Here is a 24,593-nt window from a genome sequence, read left to right on the forward strand (position 1 = left end):
ATCGCCCCTCTGGGCAGAGCGTTCCCCTAAAGGCACCACTTGTGGCCGCAGAGGCTTGGGAGGCGGGCTTTCAGGAGAAGCCCAAAGGAAAAGGGGCTGCTGTGCGCTGAGCCGAACGCTGGTGTCTATCCAGTCCTTTCATTCTCAAGCTTTGCTTGAAATGAGGACGTGCTCTGAAAGGTGAAGTCACATCTGAGAGTGACAGAAATGGCAGAGTATGGCCTCAAGCACAGGCGTGGAGGACTCCCACTGAAGCACTTTCCCTTTCTGGTCTAGGGCTGGGCCAGGACCATGGGTACAAGGTCCAGACCCGAAAACTCAGGCTTCATTCACCACCACTAGCTCACCTTACACCCGACTCAGCATGGCGTTGAGCCATGGCATCCTTTCTGGACCTCAGTTTCCCCATCTACATGCTGTATCTCTGAGTCTGTCTCCGGGGATGGGAAGGTTGGGAGAAGATGGACTGAAATATGAAGGAGATCCATGGGCGACTCCATAAGTCACTTAGCCCCTCTCTATTTCATCTTAGGAATTCCTGCCCTCTGGAAAGGATCATGTCATTCAGGAATTTCCCTCTGGGAACCAGCTTCCCTTTTGCTTCTTGCTGGAGCCAAGGCTCCTCCCCACCTTTTGTTTGGTCCTCCTTTTTCTTCCCCCCTCCTTTCTCCCCCTACTAGCCTGGGCACAGGTCTTTGAGGGTAGGGAGGGACTGTGGAATGGGGGTTATGTTCAGGGGGTGTCCCTTGGGACTGAGAACTTCCTCTTCCTCCTTGGGAGTGGAGGCTGAGTGTCAGGTTTAGGCTTGGACTATTCTCCATCCTGTCCCTGGGGGGTTGTGAGAGGCAGGTATAGGAGGCTGCCAGGAGGTGGCTTGAAGACAGAGACCCCACCTCTTCTTTCCACGAGGCCCCCAGGGATAAGATTTTTCAGATAAGCCCATGGAGCCATAGGGCTCAGGCTGGTGGGTCATTCCATCTTTCCCCTCCACCCTGCAGCAGCTAGGGAGACTAGGGGCCTGGCCCTGCCCAGGTTCGTCCAGAGAGGGGGGAAGAGGATGAGAAGGCAGGAGAATGACCACTGCTCCCAGCTGGCTGCTATTGTGCAACTTCCCCAGCTTTTGCTCTATCCACCCCTCTCCTAATCCCAGATTGGGAAATTGCTAGGAAACCCTGTGTGAGTGGGGGGGGGGCGGTCAGTACAACCCACAAGACCCCATATCTGCTTAGAGTTCCTGTCGACATTGTCTTCTCAGGGCAGGTGCTGGACTGCCAACCTGGTCTCCAGCTGCCCATAGTGGCTCACCCAGAAGCAGATGCTGCCTTCCCCTGTGGATACACCAGTCACTTCCCCTCTTCTAGTACAGGCATGAGGGTCAAAGACCCCCCCAGTGAAGTCCCCAACACAAGGAAAACCTGAAAATGGAGCTGTGGGGAGGGCGTAGGGCCAAAAATCAGTAGGGTCCACAAGATAAGGGCTATTTCACCCTCCTCTTGACAGTCCCTGAGAGGCCAGGCACTTCCAGAGGGCCCCAAAGGCCAGCCAAGAACTCCACTCCTGGCAGAAAGTGAGCATCTGGAACTGCTTGCAGGACCAGCTGCTGTCCCATTCCCCAGCTCCCCAGAGACTGAGAGGTGGGGCAGCGGGCAAAGCAGGCTGGCAATGGCCCACCAGTCCACTCTAGAAGTCCTAGAGGCCAGCACCTGGCCAGGAGCCATGGTCCACTCCTTGGATGCAACCTGGGTCACATGGCCTCCCCTCTGTCTCTTCTGCTCAAGGAGCAGCTGCTGACTGTGTTTTGGGGTGTTTTGTTATTTGTTTGACAGTGTCTTGCTTGATAGACCAGGCTATTTACCTCCTTAGTGCTGGGATTACGGGTATGTACCACCATGCTGGCTGGGCTCCTTCTTTTAATTGTAGTACAATATATTTAACATGGAACTTACATTTTAACAGTACTGGTCACTAGGATTATTTACACTTGCACTATTGTGCAATGACTACCACCATCCAGCCACAGCACTCTCTTACTCTTGCAAAATTGAAACTCCCCATTCCTTACTCCCCATCCCCAGTTTACTGTTTCCATGGCTTTGACTTTTATTTATTTTTTATTTTTGGCAGTACTGGGGTTTGAACTCAGGGTCTCATGCTTGCTAGGGAAGGACTCTACCAGTTGAACCAATCTTCCAGCTTGAGTGGACTGATCTTAGACAGCATAATGTCTTCAAGGTTCATCCACGTTACAGCATGCATCCAAGTTTCCTTCCTTTTCAAATCTGAATCATATTCCGTTGTATGGATGGACCCCACATTGCTCATTCATTCATTCCTCTGTGGGCACTTGCATTGCTGCCCCCTTTTGGCTGCTGTGAACAGTGACGCTGTGCACAGGTGTGCAGTTCTCCATTCATGTCCCTGCTTTCCATTTGTTTAGGTAGACAGCTGACTTGTTGACCTGCACAGGTGCGGGGCTCTGTCCTAAGTGCTTTGCATGCATTAACTGATTTCTTTACACAACCATACAAAGTACGTATTGTTGAATCACTCCTTTTTCACCGATGAGGAAACGGAGGCATGGATAGGTCCAGTCAGCTGCACTGTGCCACACTGCTTCTCCTCCAGTGTTGCTCAGTATTTGAAATGCAGCTTGATACATTTAAGTCAGACACAAGGAAAGACAGAGAGTTTAGATCGAGAAATGGGAGGCGCTGTCTTCCCCTTCATTTTATTCATTGATAAAAATTCTCAATATTTTTATTACCCTGTTCAGTCACTTAATTAAACCTCTAGCCCTGCCCTGTGGGGCAACAGGAGGGGAGAGCTCAGCCCTGGAAGCCTCTCTGGTCAGAAAAAAATGCACAGCGGTATATCACTGACCTTCCTCCATTCATTCTCTGGCCTGTCTGAGAAGGTGCTGGGGGTAGCTAAAAGCAGAAGGACCACATTTTGGGGCAGGGCTCAGCAGGTACAAAGGCCAGATGGGGGATCAAGCAGGTATGAAGAGGCCGTGAGTCACTGGGCTTGGCTACAGCAGGAGGCCTGGCCAGAAGGCTGGGCTAGCAGTCTCTAGGATAAAAGGGCAGTGCTGGTTGTGGGGTGGATGTCCCAGGAGGGAGGGGCAGGGCATTCTAAGATGTCCCCTACCACCCCTGTCACCAGACCCACTTCCCTCTGCGTGATGACTTGCACTTCCCACTGCCCTAACCTCGACTCTCAGGACACCAGCTTCTCCCTTTTGCTTCTCAGGCCATCAAGACCTTGACCATTCCTGGAACCTCTTGTTTCCTAGGGACATCCCAGTCGCTAACTGCACTCACCATTGTATCTTCTGTCAACAGATGAGGAAACTGAGTCTCAAAGAAAAAAAGTAGGCACAAAGGTTGAGGCTTTGAAGCTGGAATTACTGGGGCCACCCAGCTTTCCCAAGGGAGGAACTGACTGACTCTCTTAGGGACATTGGCAGCTGCAAGGGGCTTTGGTTTGAGTCTGCTGACCTCCCTGGGATCATGGGATGACCAGGACAGCTGGCCAGGGCCACACTCAGGACATGTCCTCCTACCAAGGCAGGGAGCAGAGGGTGCACACCAGAGATGATACTGGTGAGAAACTCCCCACCCCCAAAGCTGTTTACTGTCATAGCCTCTTCTCTTCCTTCCATGAACAAGCCAAGTCAAGGATCCCTTATTGTGTTTGGCAGATAGGAAAACTGAGGCCTGAGGAGGCTTCTGAGGAACCCTGGGAGCCTGGCCCATCACCCTCTGACAAGGCTATGTGGGAGAAATCAGAGCCCTCAGAGTGGCTAGACTAACCCTGGTGGCCTCCAAGGAATGCAATGCAGTTGGGCTTGCTGAAGAACTCAGCCCTGCCAAAACTCACAGGCCCCATCAGGCCTCAGGCTTCGCAGAGCCAGCTGCACATGGGTCTTTCTCTGAACCAGCATGATTTCCAGGAAGCAGTGGAAGGGGCTGGAACAGAATGGAGGGGGGTGAGTGTGGGAACATCTGGTCCCTTGAGCTCCATCACTTGTGTCTGTGGCTTTCAGTGCCTCTTAAAGCCCCTGGGAATGAAGCTGATGCTGCTCAGAGGGCTAGCAGAATGTCTTAAAGAAGACAGTACAGAGAAAATAGCTGCTACTTACAGGGGAGTGCTCTCATACCCCCAACCAGGGCTGGGTCATCCTCCAGAATCACACTTGCACTTTTCTTGGCTACCAATTTTTCAGAGAGACATTGCCCAGAGAGATGGAGTAATTTGCTTAAGGACACACAGGTAAAGTGCAAAGGTTCTAGCCCAAGCTGTCTGAATCCAGAAGGCTGGTACTTATCTACAATACTGAATCCATGGGGAACAGAAAGGCCATAAATCACTGAGCAGAGCCAGCCTTCAATGAGTGTCCCAGAAACAGCAGGACATTTCTTGACATTTGTCCTTTCCAAGATCCCAAGTTTCCATTATTTGGGAATTGTGTTCTCTAAGAACCTTGGTTCTCCATCATTTGATTTTATAGGGATCAAGAAGGATTGTCCCATCCCCTGACCCAACCACAAATTGGGGGCTTCAGTGATTCCAGAAATGTCACCTTTCATGAACACTTCATGGGTAAGCCTCACTTTTTACAAGGGGGACATGAAGGGATAAGAAGGAGACTTTTTACCTTGTATCTTTTGGGTAACAATTCTATTTTTTATTTTTGATGTTTTGAGATAGGATTTCACTATGTAGCTCAGGTTGGCCTTGAACTCCAGTTCATCCCTGGAGGAATTGCCTCAGCCTCCTGAGTGCTAGAATTACAGCCTGCCCCACACACCCAGCCTTTGTGTACCTTTTATTTTTGACCTATGTGAATGTATTAACATCCAAAACATTATTAAAGTTAAAAATGAAAACCCTGAACACATACATTTTAAAATGGCTAATAGGTAGTTGTGCAGATAGATAGAAGTAAGGTTGTCCCTGGAAGGAGGAAGGGCCTTTGCAATGACCAGTTCCAGTCCCCACAGGTCCCAGGAGAGGAGTGGACTGAGGGGTGGGTGTGACTTATCCAAGTTTTAGTTCTCTTTATGCATTTCAGGGGAGCAGGGGATCCAGGGGCTCTCACTAAGGGATTCCTGCCTCCCGTACAATCCCCCTACAAGGCAGTCTCTCTGAGACTGGAGCTCTGTGGAATGTCCCTAGCAGCAGCTGCTTTGTCTTATCACATCTGCCAGCACAGACCCCTGCCCAGCTCTTCACATAGACTGGCTGGGGAAGGGCATTGTTTCCAGACAGCCCAGTCCAGCCTCTCCCCCAGGCCTGATGATGGATGGTGGGTGGCCCTGGCAGACAGCTCCTGTGGCCTGCCGCAGTTCCCAGGGATATTTTTTTTTTTTTTTGTAGTAAAGGAAGGAAGTGAGATTCAGGATGGAGGGTAGCTTTAGGGACTCCACAGCCTCCAGTCCCCACCTAGAGGGCAGGGCTCTGCAGGAACCTCTGCCCAGACACTGAGGGTGTCCTCCCATGTAGATAGCCTGCTGAGGCCTAGGGTCAGGAAGGAAGTATCCAGGGTCAGCAGGCAAGGAAGGAAGAGGGAGAGGCTGAGCAGGCATGGAGGTGACAGGCTAGCCATCACTCAAAGCATGGCCTTCGTGCCAGGACCTCTGTGGCACATACTCTCCTGCGTTACAGACAGAGACTGAGTCATGGAGAGGAAAAGGGACCCCAGGTCATAAGCAAGGGGAGGGCATAGTTGATACTGGATGAAGTCCCATGTGCCTCAGTCTCATGGGTTGTTCACACTCAAGCAGGGATAGCCCTGAGCCCAGGTGACCAGAAGGCCACAGGCCCCAGCTGTGTGTCCTTGGGGCAGCAGTTGCACATATAACACATCGTCCTGCAGACCTGAGCAATCTGCCTCATGCACTTGGCCCTCTGCACATCCTCACTGCCTTCCCAGCCAGGAGGTCTAGACAGGTACCCAGAAAAGTCACAGAGCAGATCCTGCCTCAAGGACCTAAGGCTCAGAGATAGACTAGAGGTGACCTCCAATACATAAAGCCTTTGGGGGAAGCCAGGCTGTGCCCCACACAGCCTGGACCACACAGAGAAGAAAAGGGGACCAGGGAACAGCTGGCAGGGTCTGGGATGCAGCTTGAGGGGCAAAGAGAATGGTACCAGGCTGTCTTGCTAGTAAGAAGAACAAGGAGGCTGGCCAAGGGTTCCATCTCGGGGCAGAGGTGTAGCATGCTGACAGGAGCTAGCAATCATCATCATCATCATCATCATCATCATTCTCTCTCTCTCTCTCTCTCTTTCTTTCTCTCTCTCCCTGTCCCTCTCTTTCTTTCTCTCTCCCCCTCTTTCCTTCTCTCCCTTTCTTTCTCTCCCTTATCTACCAGACAACTGACCAGAAAGTCCAGAAGCAGCTCTCTAAGAGTTCCCTCACCCCAAGCTTGGCCTGGACAATAGGAAATACCCTAGGCTCTTCAAAAGACCCTCTGAGACCTGTGGGATGAGCAGTAGAGGGACAAAGCTCTAGACCTGGCCCCTGGTTGAACCTGCCCTCTATCCTAGCACCACTAACTATGCCCTGGTCTCCTGTTTCCTGTGACTAAGCCTGGGGAAGGTCGCCCAAGCCCCCATCCACTCCAGTTGCATGGAAACATGCACCCAGTGATGTTTCTTGCATAAGGTACCTGTATCACATGTGCACATAGTTCCTACCAGGAAATCCTGACTTCCTGTCTCCAGGTCTAGAACTCCTCAGGAAGACCATTTTGAGGCTCTAAGAGGATCTAGCCTAAATCCCACCTTCTGCAGAAGGAATGTCTAGCAGGCTGAGGCTGCTCAGTCTTGAGCAGCTCTTCCCAGCTTCCTCTTGGGAGCCTCCCCCACCCAGTGACTTCCTCCCATCTCATGCTTTGTTGGACATCCAGGGTCCCCTCTGACACCTGTACCCAAGTCCTTCTCACCAATTTTTTTTTTTTCCGACCATAACCTGGTTGGGCTCCTGGAACATGGGATCATAGAGAGGCCAGAGGCTTGGCTTTATGCCTGGTTCTTACTCCACCCTCCCCTGACAGATAGCCTATTTCATATCTGGAAAAATTGAAGCACAGAGAGGTAAAGGAACCTGACATAGACTCACAGCTGGGAAGTGACAGAGCCCAAAACCAAAGCCCTCCCCACTCTCCACATCCTGGCTTAGAAGCCCAGTCCCAGGATCCTCCTACCAGGACAATAATGGCCACTGGGGAAACGTGGGATCAGGCAGGGGAGAGGTTGGCCAATGACTCATCTGCCCTTCCATCCCTCCTTTAGAGACAGAGGTGTCCTTCTCACACCCTGAACTCCAGGTTATGAGGACCCAAGGCCATTCATCCTTTGCCAGCCTCGGTATCTCCATCATTTGCACAAGGACTGCTTGTCAGTGTCAGCACTCATGCTCCCTGCCCTTTTCCCTTGTCTTAGAGCCTGGGAACCCCAACTTCTTTACTTTCTCATTCTTGCCATGTCTCCACCCACCCTATGAGGGAGGTCTGGACATTCCCTTGCCTGACCTGCCCTGCCCCTGGCCTCCAGCCCTGGTGTACACCCGCTGCAGGTGGGGGGATGCTGCCATGATACCTGCTCCCAGAGGGAGCAAAGAACCAAGGCCCCAGCGAAATCAGACATACCTGCCTCTGTACTCCAGCTCCAGTGCAGGGAGAGGAGCAGATCTGGCTATTCACACCATGGGGGGAGGGGGAGCTGGAAATGATGCAGCACCTACTCACCTTGCACTTCAGCCTTTTAGAACCCTGGCCCTGTCCTCCAGAAAGCAAACTTCGCTGGGTTCTTGGGACCTTAGCCCATCTGTAGTTATCTGCCCCCCAACTCCAGCAAGGGGCAGCGGCAGGCCCAGAGAGACAGCAGAGGCCTGCAATGGGGGGCTGGGGTGGGGCAGCTATCCAGATTGTCCCAGCAGCACCCTGTATATGCCCCAGTGCTCAGTCTCCCTGCCAAAGTAAATAGGTTCCCTCTCATGCTGCAGCTAAATTTCAGAGCAAAGGGGGGCTGCAGGTGCACACTGGTACAGTCTTCTTCAAGTGCCTCCAGGCACCTTTCAGCCTGCATACACACCCCATACACACACCCAATGGGTGGCACTCACCCTGTGTAACCCACCAACTTTTGTTTCTGGGAGGTCCTTCCCACATATAACTCAAATACCTCAAGTTGCCAAATAGGCTTTCTTGAGGGGCCTAGGTCTGCCTACAATGAGGCAGAGCATGTTCACACCTGCTGGACAGAGTCAGTTTAGCACTTGAGGCCAGTGTTTGAGGTCTGTTTTGCAATAGTCACAAACGGATCGTCCCAGCTCTGGATCTGCCTCAGTGTTCCCATAAGTACAGAGGGCAGCAAAGATGCCTTCCAGTGCTTCCCTGGGTATGTGTGGACCCAGGCCTCCTCCTCTCAGTCAGCCTGGCCTGCCCCCTCCTTAAGGAGGCACCATTTTAATTCACATTTATTTTTAGAATGAAGACTCAGTTCTTCACTTTCAGACTGGTGGTGGAATGGGGTGGTGCTGAACAGTTAGGAAGGGAGGCTCTTCCTGACCAGCCATATTAAAGGAGACTCTGCCACCCCCACGTACACCCCCACAAATGCCTGAAATGCTGCCACCCTTGCCTCCTTCTGCCCGAGCAGCTGAGCATGACTGAGGGCAAAAATTCCATTACTCTGGGCTTCAGAATGGAGAGCATGGCCCAGAGTGACTCCCTGGGCTCCTAGTCCAGTGCTCAGTCCACCAGAGAGAGTTACAGACTCCCCTCCACCTAGCCCACCCACCTCCGTCTCAGGCCAGATAGCACTAGATGCAAGTGATTAGCACGTCCACAGAGGTAGGCACCTCAATCTCCGCAAAGAGCACGCGATCCCGTGTGAGCCCCAAGCCCACAGACTTGGCCGCCCTTAGCAGGTCCTGGGCATGCTGCAAGAGGCTCTGGTTCCGACGGCGTCCCAGTCTGCGCAGGGCCAGAATGGCCAGTATGTGGTGGCGCCTGCAGAGACATGGGGGCTCTTACTGCAGAGTAGTCCCTGGCAACCCCAGCCCTGAATTACGGAAACCCTGGGCTTGGAAGGAAGTATGAGTCACCCAGCATTCTTGGAGTCCAGACTGATCCAGAACAACAGAAAGCGGGAGTGTGGACTTGGGGGTGCACTGTAGCTGAGCCTTGAGGGGCGGAGACACGCACAGGGGAGGGGGCATGTCCACAGCAGGAAAGACCTATGCACAGGCACCCAGGGAGTCGCGAGGGGACCGAGAAACTATAGTGGAGAGGGAGGCAGGGAGGGGAGGGAGGTGTGGTCTTGGCTAGGAAACCGCAGGCTGCGCAAGGTGTCCACGAACAACGCCTCCAGGAGCGGGCCAGTGCGCAGGCTGAAGCCTCTTAAGCGTCCCCCCTCTCGCCAGTCTGATTCCGGCTCCAACCAGAGCCCCACCCCACCCCAACTCTGCCAAAGAGGGCGGGGCCAACCCCGGGATTGGGGAACCCCAGCGGAGGAGGGAAACTCCGGCGTAACCAGGGAACCAGGGGACCGTCTCTGAGATCCGAAAGCTGGGAGTCCACGCCGAGTGGTGGGCAGCCGGGACTCAGGCCAGGGGCTGGGCAGGGGCTTTCTGCGGCCTCCCCATTCCGGAATCTCCACGGCCGCGCAGGGAGCTAAGCTGGGATTTCCATGGTCCGGGATCAATCTCCTTCCTCCCGGCCCTGTCTCAGAGTCCTGGGGCCCGCGCTTACCCCCTCGGATTCCAGGGGCGGAACCGTGACCCGCATGGGGCAGATCAGGGGTGGTGGAGAACACGCAGCCCCGGCTCCCTTCTCTGCTTAGGCACCTTAAGGTCCGAAGTCTACCCCGCGCGGTTGTCCTCAGGCACATGCGCACACAGCGTCGCACGGGTTCGAGACTCCCCCCTTTCACCTCAAACAAGCTCACTCCTCCCTCGGCTCATCACCTGCCCACCCATAGCCACTGGGACTCTTCAGAAGACGGGAAGCCTCGTGAACCCTGCTTCCGTAGGAACCTAATGGGGGAGCAGGGCTGCGAACCTGATGTCTGGGTAGCTCCGGATGAGTGTCTCCAGGTGCCTGCGGATATCGTCTTTGTAAGTTTCGCCCAGGATCATGGCCACGCACAGGATAGCTTGGTCTAGCCACGTGGCTTCAGAGCCCTGAAGAGACAAGGAGATGTGTGTGGTTGGGTCACCTTCCCCAGGAGTCCCGGCCTGCAAATCACTGCTTTTGTGCACCGCCAGCCGGCGTCCCCACTGTGACTGATTTCCCCACAACAGGAGGAGTCAGGGACCTGGGCACTGAGGGCACATCTGCAACACCAGATTCATCTCCCCGCCCAACTCTCATGCAGTGGAAGCTTCCTGTTTCTGTGCCAACGGGAAACTGAGGCTGAGCTGGGAGGAGCTGCTAGGAATCATCCCGTCAGTGGGAGACCAGAAGGCCAGATAAGGGGCACATCAGCTCAGATGCAATGGAAGGAAGTCTCCATCAGTGGGCCTTGCCCATCAGATGGAGTTGCATCCCTCACTCCTTCCCCAAGTGCCCAGAAAACTGTATGGGAAAAGTGCCTTCCCCATCACTACCCACCCCCACTGGGTGTGAACTTCCAGCTGTTATCTGTGGGAGAACCACTCCTGCCAAAGGCCCCTGCACCCCGGCGTCAGGGTTCTTTCCCTGAGAATAGGGGGTGCTAGTGGTAGGCCTGAAAGCAGGACACCAGCGCCTCCAGGCAGTCAGATGCTGCTCCTACCAAGCCCTGGAAGGTGCCACTAATGGCCTGGGCATCCATGCTCATCTTCTGAGAGCCATTCACACGCTCCACTCCCCGGAATCTTTCCCGTGGCCTCAGCACCTGTGCCAGGTACTCGCGGACCACATACCGGTGTACCTCCTGCAGAATCTCCTGGGAAGGAAAGGTCAGAGTTAAGTCCCTAGCTCTGGACAAACCCCTGCAAGGGCCCTCCTACTCCTGGTACCTGTGCCAGTGGTGGAGCCACATGCTGTAGGTGGTGGGCAAAGGTCACCACTTTATCCATGAGGGGATACAGTGTGTCTTGTGTCAGCCAGCTCTTGGTGCATAGGACTCTGAAGAGTGGCTAGGAACAGAGGAAAGTGGGATTGAGCCAGTGTATCACTCCTGACCCCCTTCACTATGGGGATCCCTGGTGCCATCCCCTCTCCTGGCCACAAATTATGTCACTGGTGCTTTCCTAGAATGCTTCCTCCAGGCCTGGCACTCCAGTGGGCAGGGTATGAGTTTGAGTGTTTAGCCAGAATGTGTCCTGGGGATGCTTTTAGAGACTGGGTGAGGGGCCCCACCATCCCAGAGGTTTGGTGTGGGTAACTAAGAGGTAGGGACTGCAGTGAGAAGAGAGGCATTTTCCAACTGTGTATGATTGATTAGCTGGAAGCTGATCTGGGGAAGATGAACACTGGTACCTGGGCACTAGGCTCCAGGGAGTAGATGGCACCTGTTGGGCATGAAAAGCGGGGAAAGGAAGGCCTGTCACATTCACCTGCACATCTTGCTGCAAGACCTGGAGCAAGTGCTTCTGGAAGCTACAGATGGCAGCCACCAGGGGCTTCTCCAGCTCTTTTAGGGTTCCAGGGAACCTGGTCAGTAGATTGGTCCTGGGGAGGGGCCAGGACAAGATGAGGTGGGCAAGGGGGAGCAATCTGGGCACTGTACCAGCTCTGATCATTGAGATGTTGATGTGAAAGGCAATCCTTGGAGCTGCACAATGCAGTAGCCACAGGACCAAAGTCAAGTGAGGGGACAGCCCCCAAAGCCCTGGGAGCCAATGCAAAGGGAGTGGGCCAGTGGGGTGGTAAGCTGACCCTACTCCAAGGCAAAGTTCTCTTTAGCAGCTCTGGGACAAACCCTCCATCCCTCCTGGTAATGGGACAGTGCAGCATAGCCACATCTGGCACATATTCTCCACTGAGCTTCATTCCTGTCCCTGAAGGTGACAGTATTCCCATTTCACTGTTGGGGAAACTGACGGCCAAGTGATATCCAGTGCCCACAGCACGGCAGGGACACAGCATTGCAGGTTGTAGTTCATTGCTTCCTACCAATAAATGGAGAATGCTCCCTGGAGCTGTACCCCCAGGATCCCAGTGCTGAGGACCTGCCTGGCACAGTTAGGCAAAAGCATGCTGGAGAAACAGGGCCTTGATTGTCATGAACAGGCAAGCCCAGTTCAAGTCCTTACTGACTGCATGAACCTCCACTTGCCTGTTTGAACGTAGGTACGCTACCCTTGAGAAGAAATGCAGCAGTCAGGTAAAGCAGGAGCACGGTGCCTGACACATCACAAGTGCTCACAAAGAGCCAATATGGACTGAGTCCCCACATCCCTCAGGGAGCAGGTGCTCTGATTTCATTTGTTAAAAGAGGAAAAGAGGCACAGAGATGAAGTGACTTGTCCCAGGACACACAACCAGTGAGTGGCAGAGCTGGGATCTGAACACAGACATGGTGGTCCAGTCTGTGCCCTCTGTCACTGACTGCCTGAGGCAGCTATTACATCTTCACTGGCACCAAGACAGCCCCTGCCAACCACAGGAAGGGCCTTGCCTTCTGGGGGCAGAGGGACCCAGATACCTAGCATAGCACAGTGTGGGTGTCAGGGAGGGCTCTTCAAGGAGAAGGTGTCCCCAAAAGAAGAACCCTGGCTGGAATGAATGAAGGAATAAAACACAGTTCAGGGACCGAAGCAGCCACACTCCCTTGGCCTCTGCTCAGACGAGAAGCCATCCCTTCCATGGCCCCAGTCTGGACTGAGGGAAGTCAGCATGGTGGGGGCTCCACAAAACCCATACTCCACCCCTTCCGCCCAAATCCTTTTCCATATCCCTCCCTCTCCCTCCCCCTCCTTCCCACTGTTCTCCTCCACCTCCCCCCACCCCCACCTACCCCCACCCCGCCTCCCACCCGTATCCTGCTCCTTTCTCCATCACAGGCCACCTAGGTCCAGGTTTCCCAAGCTCGCGCGCCCCCTGCTGACTGCAGAAGGAACTGGCGAGAACTACCTCAGCTCTTCGCAGGTGTTAATATAGGCGCCCAGGTGCGGCTCGCTCACTGCCTTCGACTCCAGAAAAGCCTTTTCAAACCTGCGGGCAGGTACGCAGAACACTGGGGATCATTCCTGTCTGCGCTTAAACCTCGGGTCTGCGTCCTCTCAAGTCCACACCCAGACTCCCAATGAGGTCTTGGGTTCTCCCAGTGAGTTCTCCCATTTTGAGCCCACAGGGAGGACACCGCCCATGTCCTGGCTGGGTTATCCTGGCGAGGATGCGCCCTCACCTGGGCACAAAGCCGCCGAGCGCCCGCGCACAGATCCCCAGGGTGGTGGCCTCCAGCTCCGCAGAGATAGCGCCTGCCGCCTTTACATGCTCCGCCACGAGCTGCGAGCGACAGAGACCCGGACCCCAACGCACCTAGTTATCTACCTGATGTCCTAGCGACATCTTCAGCCCGCCCTGTTCTGCTCACAGTCTTGGCTCGAGTTTTCAGTGGCCCCAAGGCAAAATCAATTCTCCCACTCCCGGGTCCACCAGAGGAACCAGGAGCTGTACCCTAGTCTCGCCATACGCCCCAGAGGTCCCTATCCGCCCCACGGGGACCTCAGGCTTCCGTCTAATAGGGAGGGATGGTTAGGACCGGATATGATAGCTTTGAGGGGTCTCCACCCATACCCACACAAGCCCTTCTTCAGACCCCTCCCGGGCGCACCATGTGAATATCAATGGACAGAGGCGTGTGGTAGAGGCCCTGCAGCACTTCCGGGGCCTCGGCAGCCGCCCAGCTGCTCTGCTCGTGCTGCAAGAGGCCGTCGAAGCAGCTTGTGATCTTGGTCTGTGGGGGTTAAGTGTGAGGCCGCGGTGAGACCCTCTCAGAAAGAAGGTCTGAGCGCCCTCTGCCTCCTGAGCCCTGTCCTGCGCCCTCAGGGATGAGGGCCACTCTCCCCTAATCACAAACCCGCCTCCAGGGCTGATGGATGAGCCACCACCAACACAATCAAGATCACGGTCCTGGGCACCGGGCCTCCTCGAGCCTCCTTCCCCCCTTACCTCCAGAAAGTTGGTGTAATCACTCTCCAGTTGGGCCCACATGGCAGGTTCTAGGAGAGGGGGCAGCGGTTCCGTGGGCAGCGCCAAGTCCAGAGAGCCCAAGAAATCAGGGCTGGAAAGCAGGGAAGAATATGGGCCTGGGCAGAGCTCTAATGTGACAGAGGCTGCTACCCCTCTCTTCTGATCAGGCTCAAAGTCTAAAGCCATGTGTCAGGTCCCTGAACTTGGATTTCTGTTGACACAGTCCACCCCCCTGACTTCCAGGAGTCTGTATCACCACATTTCTCCCCAGAAGCTTCTGTCTGCTGGATTTCCTGGTATGCCAGCAACCAGCTGTGCCTGCCGAGAATGCTTAAGGAGCTGTCCACATGGACCTCTGCCAGGTTACCTCAGTGGTGACTTCTGCCCTCTTGGTTTGCACACACCAAAGACTGAGTTCTAATTGTCACTACTCTCCATACCACACACTTTCAGGGACCTCCCTCACCATCCAACCTACATCAGGGAGTCCCCAAAAAGGGCTGGTACATGGCCATTTAAGGAGCCCAGGATGGCATTCTTGCCTGTGGGGTTGGGGACCACTCATCAGGGAAGGTAATCCACCCCCATCCCACAGTGCACAGCAGGAGGTGGAAGTCCCCAGCAGGCTGTACCCAGAACTTAGATGGCCATGCAAAAGGAAGAGTCGGGGTAAACCCACACTGAGCTCTGTCAGCCGGCAGGAGGGTCCTGCCTGAATGCACTCACAGGCACCTTATGGACTAACACAGCCCCTCAACCGGGCTCCTGACTTAAATGGGAACCTCCCCTTGGGGACCCTCCAGCTTTGGGAACCTGCATATGAGTGGCCCCTCAGGAAAACCTGGAGTGGGAGCACACCACAGCCTAACAAAGGAAAAGAATGTCAAGGTTCCAGGTGCTCCATAACCAATTCTTTCCAAGGGAAGGAATGGAGAAGAAAGGTGAACTGGATTTTTAGAGCTCATTCCCCAAGGCTTCCCCAGGTGGGTCCCTGTCTCAGGCCTCACCTGCCATAGACATTGGCGGCCCAGTACAGCAGCACATAGAGCTGCTCGCAGCCGTGGGCATTGTGCGCAAGCTCCTGCAGGCGTTGGGCCACCGCGCTGTGGAAGGCACGAAGGTAGGCCTCCCATACTGGAAAACCGGCTGCTGCATAAACAGGCTGCACCTCCAACCGCACCTTCTGCAGGTCGCCCCGAACCAAGCCACCGAGCTCGCCCAGAAGTTGGGCCAGGTCTGGAGTGCCCTCTGTAGCCCCAGAGGTCACCCCTGCACCTGCCCTCTGCACACGCTCCTGCGCACTTCGTTGCACGGTGTCCTTCCAGAGCTGACGCCAGTGGCGGGGTGCACGCAGGAAGTCACCATCGGTGGGGGACACCGGGTGGGCCTCCTCTTCAGCCGGCACCACGTGGGCCACTTCGGCAAGCGCGTCTTTGTCCACGCCGTCAGGACCCAGCGTCTCACGCACGATGGTGCGGATTTCAGCTGCCAGCCCGTCGTAATGTAGGCACACGTCCATGGCACGCCGTGCAAAAGCCGTGGGGTCCTGCTCAAAGGTGTGCGACGTTTTCTCCGCTATCAGCCTCGACTCCAGGTGCTGCAGCTGCTGGAAGGCCGCCAGCAATTGCCGCTCAGTGATGAGGTCTGCCACAGATTTGTCTTCTGCAAGGGCCAGTGAGAGGAGGGGTAAGAGAGACCACCCCAGACCCTGGACCAAACTAAGGTGTGTAGGCCCCACTCAGATCCTGCCTGGATGCTCTGAGCCTGACTGGATGCCCTCTACTGGAATAGCAACTCCACCTGCCAGAAGCCCTGCTCCACAATCACACTTGAGCAGGCAGAACAGGGGCCCCAAACCTGGCTGAAAAGTACTATTTGGATTAATGTCTGCCTGCACCACTTGCAACTCCTTACCTTCCACCTTGCTCCTACCTCCACACCCAGCTCTGTTGCGCTTGTCCTGGTGGCCTCAGGTGCAGCCCTGATTGCATGTCTAACAGGGTCAGAGCTCAGGCTGGGTGTGTCCTGCCATGCTCAGGGCTCCTGCCCCAGTGTCCAGAGTCAATCTTACTGGTTGCTTCTTCTGGGGACAGCTGTCTGCTAGTCCCATGCCCCAGGAACCCTCTACTTATATCTGTAATCTTCCCTTAGGGCCCAAGTCCAGTTTGTCCTCCTCTGGGCAGTTCCTCAGCCTTCTTTTCAGGTAGTGATGGCTTTTAATACACCCCAGCAGCCTTGTGATCAGAGAGTGTCAGTGCTTCACACATGGCCAGGAGCCAGTTGTGAAAGGTCACATACAGAGGCCAGGGTTCTACAGTCATGCAGATCAGTGTTCAAATCCCATTTCTCCACTTCCCAGCTGGGACACTTGAAGTAAGTCACTTAACCTCTCAGAGCCTCACTTTCCTCATTTGCCCAGGGAGGCTCCCCTTGCTAAGATGCTGGGAGAACTTGAAGTTCAGTTGTGCAGGAGGCAGGGTATGGGTGAGCTGGGCCTCAAGGAGAACCTGTTAGAAGACTTGACCAGGCTATTGCCCCTCTGGCTTCAGTTTCCCCTTGTGCTTAGTATTGTGTGTGAGGCTCTTACCTGCCTGGGGTTTCAGTTTCTCAGGACCTGCCCCAGTGGATGCCTGCCGACTGACACCATCCTTGACCTTGAAGGGCTCCTCTGGTACAGCAGCAACCTGGGACTGACCAGCAGCTAGGCCACCATCCAGGGCCCGCCGGAAGGAGGGGAGCAGGGAAAGGGATCTTCGCTTGTGTGGACCCTGGTCCTCCTTGGATGTAGAGGCCCGCCAGCTTGCCCAAGAGAAGGCTCGCTTCAAGGTTCCCAGGCCAGCCTTCGAAGTGTCCTCATGATGAGTGTTGGGCTCTTCCCCACTGTTTGTCCGCCGAGTGCCCTGAGCTGGGGTCTGTGGATCCTCAGGCTCCTTGGGGCTTTGAAGTTCTGGCCCAGGAGTCATTGTCCGTGGCAATGGCATCTTGGCAACAGGAGAGCTAGGGGTAATAAGGTTGCTCAAAAGTTCTGGAGGGTGCCTAACCTAGGGAGAAGACACAGCACCTGTGCCAGCCCTGTGGGGCTTAGTCCACGAAGGCTTCCTGGAGGTGGTAGCCCTTAGCTGTTAAAAGGAAGGAAAACTGTCTTGGTTAGAGCCTTCTGTGTGCCAGGCTGCAGCTAAGATGTAAATAGCTACTGTCATCAAGAAACCTTCCCTGGAAAAGGGTCTTCTCCCCACCCACCCCTGCCAGCTACCCACCGTTCATCAGTCTTCAAGACCAGACCTTCTCGTTGGACTTGGATGGGTAGTTGAACAAGCAGATTCTGGGGCCCAGCCCAACCCACAGCCCACACTGAGGGAAGGGCCCAGAAACCACATCCGGGACTTTTCACTTTAGGTCTAATGCCTAAAATGCCCCCCTCATTCCTCCAGCAGCCACTTTATGCCCTCCAGTATACTGGGCCCCCTTTCAGCACAAAAGACCTGACTACTTCTGCTCAAAGAAGAGGTCAGGGACCCCAGGGGAGTCACCCCTTCCCTGGGTGTCATGGAGCTGGAGGGCAGTGCTGTGGTGCCTGCGGGCACTGGCCAGAGGCCACCCTGCAGCTTATCTCCCTCAGTCAGCCCACAGGAAAGGTGGTGGGAGGGACCTCAGGTCTATATTTAACCAGAGGCTGGGGGTTCCTGATGTTGTTTCCCACCCATTGCACCTCCCCCTATCCCCTACCTCCCACCTTCACCATAGGGAGTCTGGTAGGAGGTCCAAAGGTATGGGGGCCACACACAGCCCAGGCCCCAGCTTTTGTTTTTCTGGCTGCACAGAGGGGAGGTGGGGAGAATCTTCCCTGCCTACTGGACCTCCTGTCCACCCATCTTGCAAACTGGGACACTGGGGTGTCGGACTAGCAAGGTCTCACTCTACCCTTGGAGAGACTGAGACCAAAACAAGGACTGGACTTGCTATTCAGAGAACCACCAATGCAGAGCCTGCAGCCCTCCTCAGGGCTCCCCACCACCCCAGTGGCCAGGACAAAGCCCAGTCTGGAGTCAGGGCCAGACCTCTGGGTGAATCAGAAAGGAACGTCCCCTCTCTGGAACTCCATTTGCTCTGAGTTGAATTGACTGCGTGATGAGCAGGCACAGACCCTCACCCACACTGTACTCCCCAGGAAGATGTTTATCGAGGGCCAGCTGAGGCCTACACTCCTTGGGTTCCAGAGGCCACCAGGCAACTGCAAGGAGGCCCAGCTGAGGGAGGCAGACCCAGGTGATTGATGGGAGCCTTATCAGCCCTGCCCTGGACATAGGTCATCATCTGTCCTGGCACCAGAGTTCAGGGACCCTGTTCCACTCAGATGAGACCTACACCCAGTGAGGGGCCAGCTGGCCTCCCTTTTCTTTCTTCCCTGGGGCCTTCAGTGCCTGGAATGAGGACTGCTACCCTCAGGTTCAAAGTGTGATAAAGAGCCAGTGATACACCTGCCCCTTTCAGGGGCTCTGGGCTCCCTGTCACAGGGGATTTGTGGGGAGAGGACAAGATGGGCCCTGCCCTGGTTGGGAAGAATCCACACAGCATCTACTGTGTGCCCAGTCCAGTGCTGACACAAATCAGATCTCCCACTATAACAAAGTTGGGGTTATTATCTGCCCATTTCAGAAGAGGAACCTGAGGCTCAGACAGAAGCAGGCGTTTGCCTCAAGCCATCCAGCTCACAGCGGGGAGCCTGAACCAAGCCAGATTTTCCCAGAAACCAGGTACAGAGACTGAACTGACTTGTGTCCCTCAGCACCAGGGAGTCTGGTACTGTCCAAGGAGCTCTTTCTTGTGTGAAGGACCCAAAGGTGGAGGTGGGGGTTGGGAGGAGACAGACTTAGTGGTTCTTTCCCAGGATTCCCAAGGACAGATTACACAGGCATAAGCTTGGAGCTCATGCAACCTGCTCAACTACCCTTGTCCCAAACCAGACCTGCTTTGAAGGGCCATGGAGGCCACTAGATGTCTCCTAGTCTATAGTCACATCATCATTGACCCTGTAGCACCCAAAAGCTTCCCAAAGCATTCTTAACCTTCCACACTCCGGATGGGTTACTCCCCTGTTCTAAACACTTCCACAGCAACTCACTGCCCTCAGGCCAAACCCAGCCCCATGGCCTGGCATTCAAAGCCCTGTGTGGACCACATGGACTCCCCCTTGTCTCCCTGCATGTGCAGCCTCTGGTTCTGCCTCAGGCTCTTCTCTCTCCTGGTCTCCCTCTCTCTGCTCCCCAAATCTGACCTGGCTTTCAAAACCCAGGAGCACCCCTACCTCCAATGAATCCTCAGACACTTGTCCAGAACTCGACATCTGGACTATCCCTGCAGTAATGTGACCTCCTCCTAACCTGGGATCCTCTGTCCATTGCCCTCCCTGTCCCTCCAGAGCTCAGTCCAGAAGAGATGTGAACTATCCAAGGTGAGGAGAGCCCCTTATCCCCAGGCTGGCCTTTCTTGCTTGATGGGCTCACCTGTAAGCCCTGGCCCCTACTGACTCTTGCTGGGCTCCTACGCCTTCCTGGTACTCATGGGGCCTCTCCCTGACTCTTTCTGTCTCCCTGTCCCCATTTCTAAGTGTCCAGGGAGGCCCTGGCTCCTGAGCTGCTGCTTCCTGACTGGGGATTAGCGATAGCAGAGCTCTAAGGTCCTGAAGACCCAGGCCAGACTGAGCCCCAGATCCTGGACTCCACTCTTCCCAGGTCAGGCTACCATACCCACTTTAGGGCAGTGGCAGGGGCAGGAAAGCCACTCAGAAGACAAGGTCATTGGAAATCCCCAGAAGTTGGGTCTGGACTCCCTCACCCTCCCTATATCCAGCCTCACTTCCACCCCCTTTTCCTAGACCTGTAGCAACTCCTACTCTCCCAATCTCCAAGGCTCACAGCACTCCTCCTTCAACATGTAACCCAGGACTGGACCATCCTCCCATCCCCCATCCTTCAAAACCCAGAAGTAGCTACTGGTGCAGGCAGGTGACACCCTTTCCCTGGCTATACTCCATGGGCGATCTATGCCCCTCTTGCTTCCCCATCTGTCATCCACCACCACCTGGTCACAGTCCCTTAATTACTCTTCTTCCTGGTCTTCCCCAGACACTGTGCCCTTGGAACAGTTGGGGCTTAGCCTTGCTGAAACCCAAACCTGCCTTTGAAGGCTTTCCTTGCAAGTTAGGAGTATTCTCTGAAACAAGAAATGTGTGTTCTCATTCCTCCTCAACATTTGCCTGGAGGAGCAAGTCAAGGAAATAAGACAAGAAAAGTAAGACCTACAAACATTAGGAAGGAACACATACAACAGTCGTTATTCATTGGTGATATGATAACTTAGAAAATCAGAAAATTATGAGAGCTAACTGAAGAGTTTAGAAAGTTTTCAATGTTGATTTTACACAGATAATCAATAGCTTCCTTTACACCAGAAAAACCTATTAGAAAATGACACTTAAAGGCCCCCTTCACAGTAGTCATGGAACGTAAACCTTCCCAGGCTGCCATCATCACCAGAAGTACAGCCTCCTCCTTACCTTGGCATTCAAGGCCCTTCTTAACAGCCCTTCATGCTTCATCCCCCATGCTCTCACCCTGGCTTGCCAGACTCAGAAACATTCACTTCTCCTCCACACCTCTCTCTACACATTTGTACAGGCTGTTCTCCCTGCTGGCAGTGACCTAAGCCTCACCTTCTCCAGCTGCTACCTCCTTTAGGGCTTAGGAGTGGCTCCACCTCCAAGAAGCCTTTCCTGACCAGCTACGCCCTAGAACACAGTCAGTACCTCCTGCTCTGGGCCCAAGCCCAGCTCTAGGCCTAACTTCTCCCATGACTAAGGGACAGTTTATGTCTGGGGTGTCTCTGCCAGAAGCCCCCCACCTCCCAGCAGAGAACAGACCTGACCCAGCCATCCGCCAGGGTTGATATATACCCAGGTACCCAAGGAAAATAGATAAGTGACTCTAACATATGAGTATGAGCCTTTTGTGTGTCCACATGTATGTGTGTATCAGCTTTGCTCACCTGTGTGTTGGCTTGAGGGTCTCCCCATGTACGTGATTGTTCTGGTATGTGTGTGCCTTAGAGTCTGTGAGTGGTTCCCCTCATAAGCCCAGGTATGTCTCTCTGAGCCTGTGTGCATGTCTGTATGTCTCAAGTGTGTGTGTGTGTGTGTGTGTGTGTGTGTGTGTGTGTGTGTGCGTGCGCGCTGTGTTCATGTGTGTGCGAATGCCTTTGTATCTGGGTATGTGTGTTCGCTGTGATTGAGCTGGTACTCTGCCTACTGGCCAGAATAGAGCCAGAATAATTTCAGTATCCACTGTCCAAAGCACCCCAGTCCCTCCTGTCCTACCTGCCAAGGACATACCTGCCAAGTGAGCAGACACTGGGCCCAGGCAGAAAGGGCTGTGAAGAAACCAGCCTGTCGAGCAGGGACCTAAAAGTTGGGCCCAGGCATGGGGCCTCCAGAGGAGTGACCAACAGCTGGGACTTCCCAGCCCCAGTCAGCTCCTCCCAGGCCTACCAGCCCTCACCCACCCCCCATACTTTCACTTTCAGAAAAGTTCCCACCCCTTTTCATTCCAGAGATGCAAACTTTGATCTCTGCAGTGCTGAGGCTGAGGCAGAGGAGGAGGCTGTGGAGAGTGAGGGGCCACAGGAGGAGAGGGATGGGCCCTTGGGCCTCAAAATGGGGGTGGATGCTGGTGGAACCACTAAGGACGGCCAGCCCCTCCTATGATTGAAGGCCAGGAGAGGCAGGCACTGGTCTAGGGAGGACACCCAGCCTCCAGTGCCCAAGCCCAGTAGTGCTTCTCCCTCCAGTGAAGGGATCCAGCACCGGGTCTGTCCATCAGTTTCATCCCCAACAGTGCTGAGAGCCAGACTGCAGGCATGCAGGCCTTGTGGGGTGAGCTCCCAGGGAATAGCCTTAAATCATATAGTGCTCCTGAGGACCTGGGAAGCTGGAAGCAGGAGAGAGCGCTAAGGAACAGACAAGGTCACTCTCAGGAGTGAAGGTCACCCTGTGGGTGGAGGGGCAGTGTTACAACAAAGGTGTGGAGATGGTCCTGAGTCTGATGAATTGGAAGCATGGGTCACTGCCACCACCACGAATCAGACTGGAGTTATTTTGTGGAGAGGGTCATGGCGATGGTCCAGAGGAGACAACCCCCACTCCTTCACAGGGGGATTCCACTACAACTGTCCTAGGAAAGAAACTCAGGGGAAATCCAAGGACAGACTCAGGCCTGTCCCACTCTGGTTGGAGCCAGTTGGATGCTCCAGAGAAACTGCCGCCATGACACAGCACCACAGACAGAGTAGTTCAAACAGCAGACATTTATTCTGTCAATTCAGGAGGCTGGAAGGCTGAGCTCAAGGTGTGGGTAGGGCTGGTTTCTTCTGAGGTCTCTCTCCTCCGTCTATAGGTGGCCACCCTCTCCCTGTGTCTTTGGGCAATCTTGCCTCTGTGTGTGTCTGGGTTCAATTTCCTTTTTATATTGGATTATGACCTCATTTACTCATAGCCACATAGCTGGCCAGAGAGGGACCAGGATTGTGTCCAGGACACATCAAGGACCTGGGATCTCCAGGTACAGGTCACTTCCATTCTGGTATCAGGGGTCTGCTCCAGGACCTCCCCCAAAAGCCCAGCAGCACTGCAGCCCACCCAAGTCCGTGCCACTTTTCAGCACTAGGCTGTGATGTTTGTTTTATTCTACTGCCATGTTATTTCCCTAAGTTTCTCAGTTGTGGAAAAGTCCCAGCCTTGTCTCCAAGGAGCCTGGGTCACAGGACTGGGCTGGCCAGGGTCAGAAGAATGCAGAGCAGGGGGCAATTGAGGTGGAGAGGCACATCTGGGACCTCCAGTAGAGTGCAGTCAGCTCCCTGCCACCTCAGGAGAGAAACTTTCGTTTGTGAGCCTGAGAAAATGGGGTTTACTCCTTCATAAAATGAGATTATTTTGGGGATTCGATGGGTTCACTTCAGATGAGGACCTGGCCCAGGCAAGGAAGGGCGTGGAGAAGGACCTCACCACCAGCTGCTTGCCCGGAGGAGTTCTTGGGAAGCCAGGCAGTCCACACCTGGAATGCAGATGCTAGAGGCAGCAAATTCCACCTCTAGTGCTGTGGGGTCCAGGCTGGAGCCCAGTCTGAGACCAGGAGGTCGTCCATCCTCTGCCCCTAAACCAGCTGTGGGGCGTGGCAGGGAGCCAGACCCTACACCAAGCAGCAATCTCTCCAAGAGGAATTTGCAGAGCCCAGATGGGTGACCCACCTCTGATGCGCACCTGGCCAGGGCCTCCGCTCCTTCCACAGTGACCCTAGCGGACACCAGGGGGAGCTGCAGGACGATCATAGGCGGCCCGCATGTTGGGGGCGGGGCCTCCGGGGGCGGGGCTGTTGGTGGGCGGGGCGTCATATCTGGCCTTGTCTGGGTGTTTTCTAGCTGCCGCCCTACTTGGCGGGTGGCAGTGCGTGGGTGGGCTGGGCCCCCGCTCCGTGAACCATGGGCTGTCACACCCCCCCCCCCAGTTTACACGCAAGGCGGGGCCCTAGGGTCTCTGGAATGGGTCATATCCACTCCACAGCTGCCTTGGTCCATGGTGAGCTCTGGAGGTGGAGTGGGGACCACTTGGGCTTGGGTTCTATGGTTCTGTGGGTCCGCTGTGGGACCTTGGTCAAGTCGTATTTAAAAGGGCATAATAATCCCTGACTCGGAAGGGTGTGGTGAGGAGTCAATCTCAGTAAATTTGGCCTCCATATTTGCTTGCCAGGCTCCTTCACCCCATATCCCTCGTGTCGCAGCACTTCCTGGGAAATGTCTGCCTGATTCCTGTCCCTATACCCCCCCCTCCTACCCGCCCCGCCATTCAGAGCATCTCACTCCCTGGCTTCTCCTAGCTCCAGGACCCATAGAAAGGGCTGAGTGAGGACAGGAAGCACCCAACACCTCTCCTAAACTGTAGACCTGGGGAGGGATCACGGAGACATTTTGGACCCTGGACCTAGCACGACCCACAGGTTTACAATTAATAGACTCCTGGGCGAAATTAGGACACCTCCTCTTCCACCTCCCTGCATTTGGGGGTGGGCTATTGTTAGAAGGCCTTATTCATCCTGGAGGTTAGCTAGGCAGCCAGGAGGAACAAGGGGCCTGTGTCTCTACCTTCCATCCAACTCAGGCAGTACTTAGCCTGGGCTTAGTGCTTTATGAACTCACATTTAGGAACACCACCTCCTGCTGGGTCCTGAGCTTCCTCAGCCATGGCTCAGGCTGGCCCAGGGCAGGGGACCAGGCTGGGAGGGTGCAAGAGCGCTGCACACCTGGGGAGTGGGCCCTTGGCTGTGGTCAGCTTTTTGCCCCCACAAGCTAGCTCTGCCTGCCCTCATGTTGTGGGACACAGCCAAGAGACCCTGTGAATGGAACTTCCTGTGGATG

At 54.8% G+C, this 24,593-nt stretch overlaps 1 protein-coding gene across 1 annotated transcript; it reads right to left on the minus strand.

Moving 5' to 3' along the window:
- Positions 1-3,886: 3,886 nt before the first annotated feature.
- On the minus strand, positions 3,887-21,647 carry Exoc3l4 (exocyst complex component 3 like 4). The gene is made up of 12 exons (XM_074067100.1): positions 21,520-21,647; positions 16,720-17,251; positions 15,140-15,794; positions 14,112-14,223; positions 13,774-13,896; positions 13,345-13,445; positions 13,071-13,151; positions 11,552-11,666; positions 11,012-11,131; positions 10,786-10,938; positions 10,071-10,192; positions 3,887-9,020 (listed from the first exon to the last, which is right to left on the minus strand). The coding sequence occupies exons 2-12, from the start codon at positions 17,111-17,113 to the stop codon at positions 8,831-8,833; spliced, it is 2,166 nt and encodes a 721-aa protein (XP_073923201.1). The 5' UTR covers positions 17,114-17,251; positions 21,520-21,647; the 3' UTR covers positions 3,887-8,830.
- Between the last annotated feature and the right edge of the window lie 2,946 nt (positions 21,648-24,593).

This window comes from Castor canadensis, chromosome 3, assembly GCF_047511655.1.
Source record: "Castor canadensis chromosome 3, mCasCan1.hap1v2, whole genome shotgun sequence".
NCBI classification, from domain to species: Eukaryota; Metazoa; Chordata; class Mammalia; order Rodentia; family Castoridae; genus Castor; species Castor canadensis.

Bases quoted from the DNA above. Each gene is read 5' to 3' on its own strand.
- Exoc3l4 (XM_074067100.1), bottom strand. From the start codon at position 17,113: ATGCCATTGCCACGGACAATGACTCCTGGGCCAGAACTTCAAAGCCCC. The intron at 15,795-16,719 runs GTAAGAGCCTCA...TGGCCCTTGCAG, and splicing joins GAAACTGAAACCCCAGGCAG to AAGACAAATCTGTGGCAGAC. The intron at 9,021-10,070 runs GTTCGCAGCCCT...ATGTCTCTGCAG, and splicing joins CGGAGCTACCCAGACATCAG to GCGCCACCACATACTGGCCA.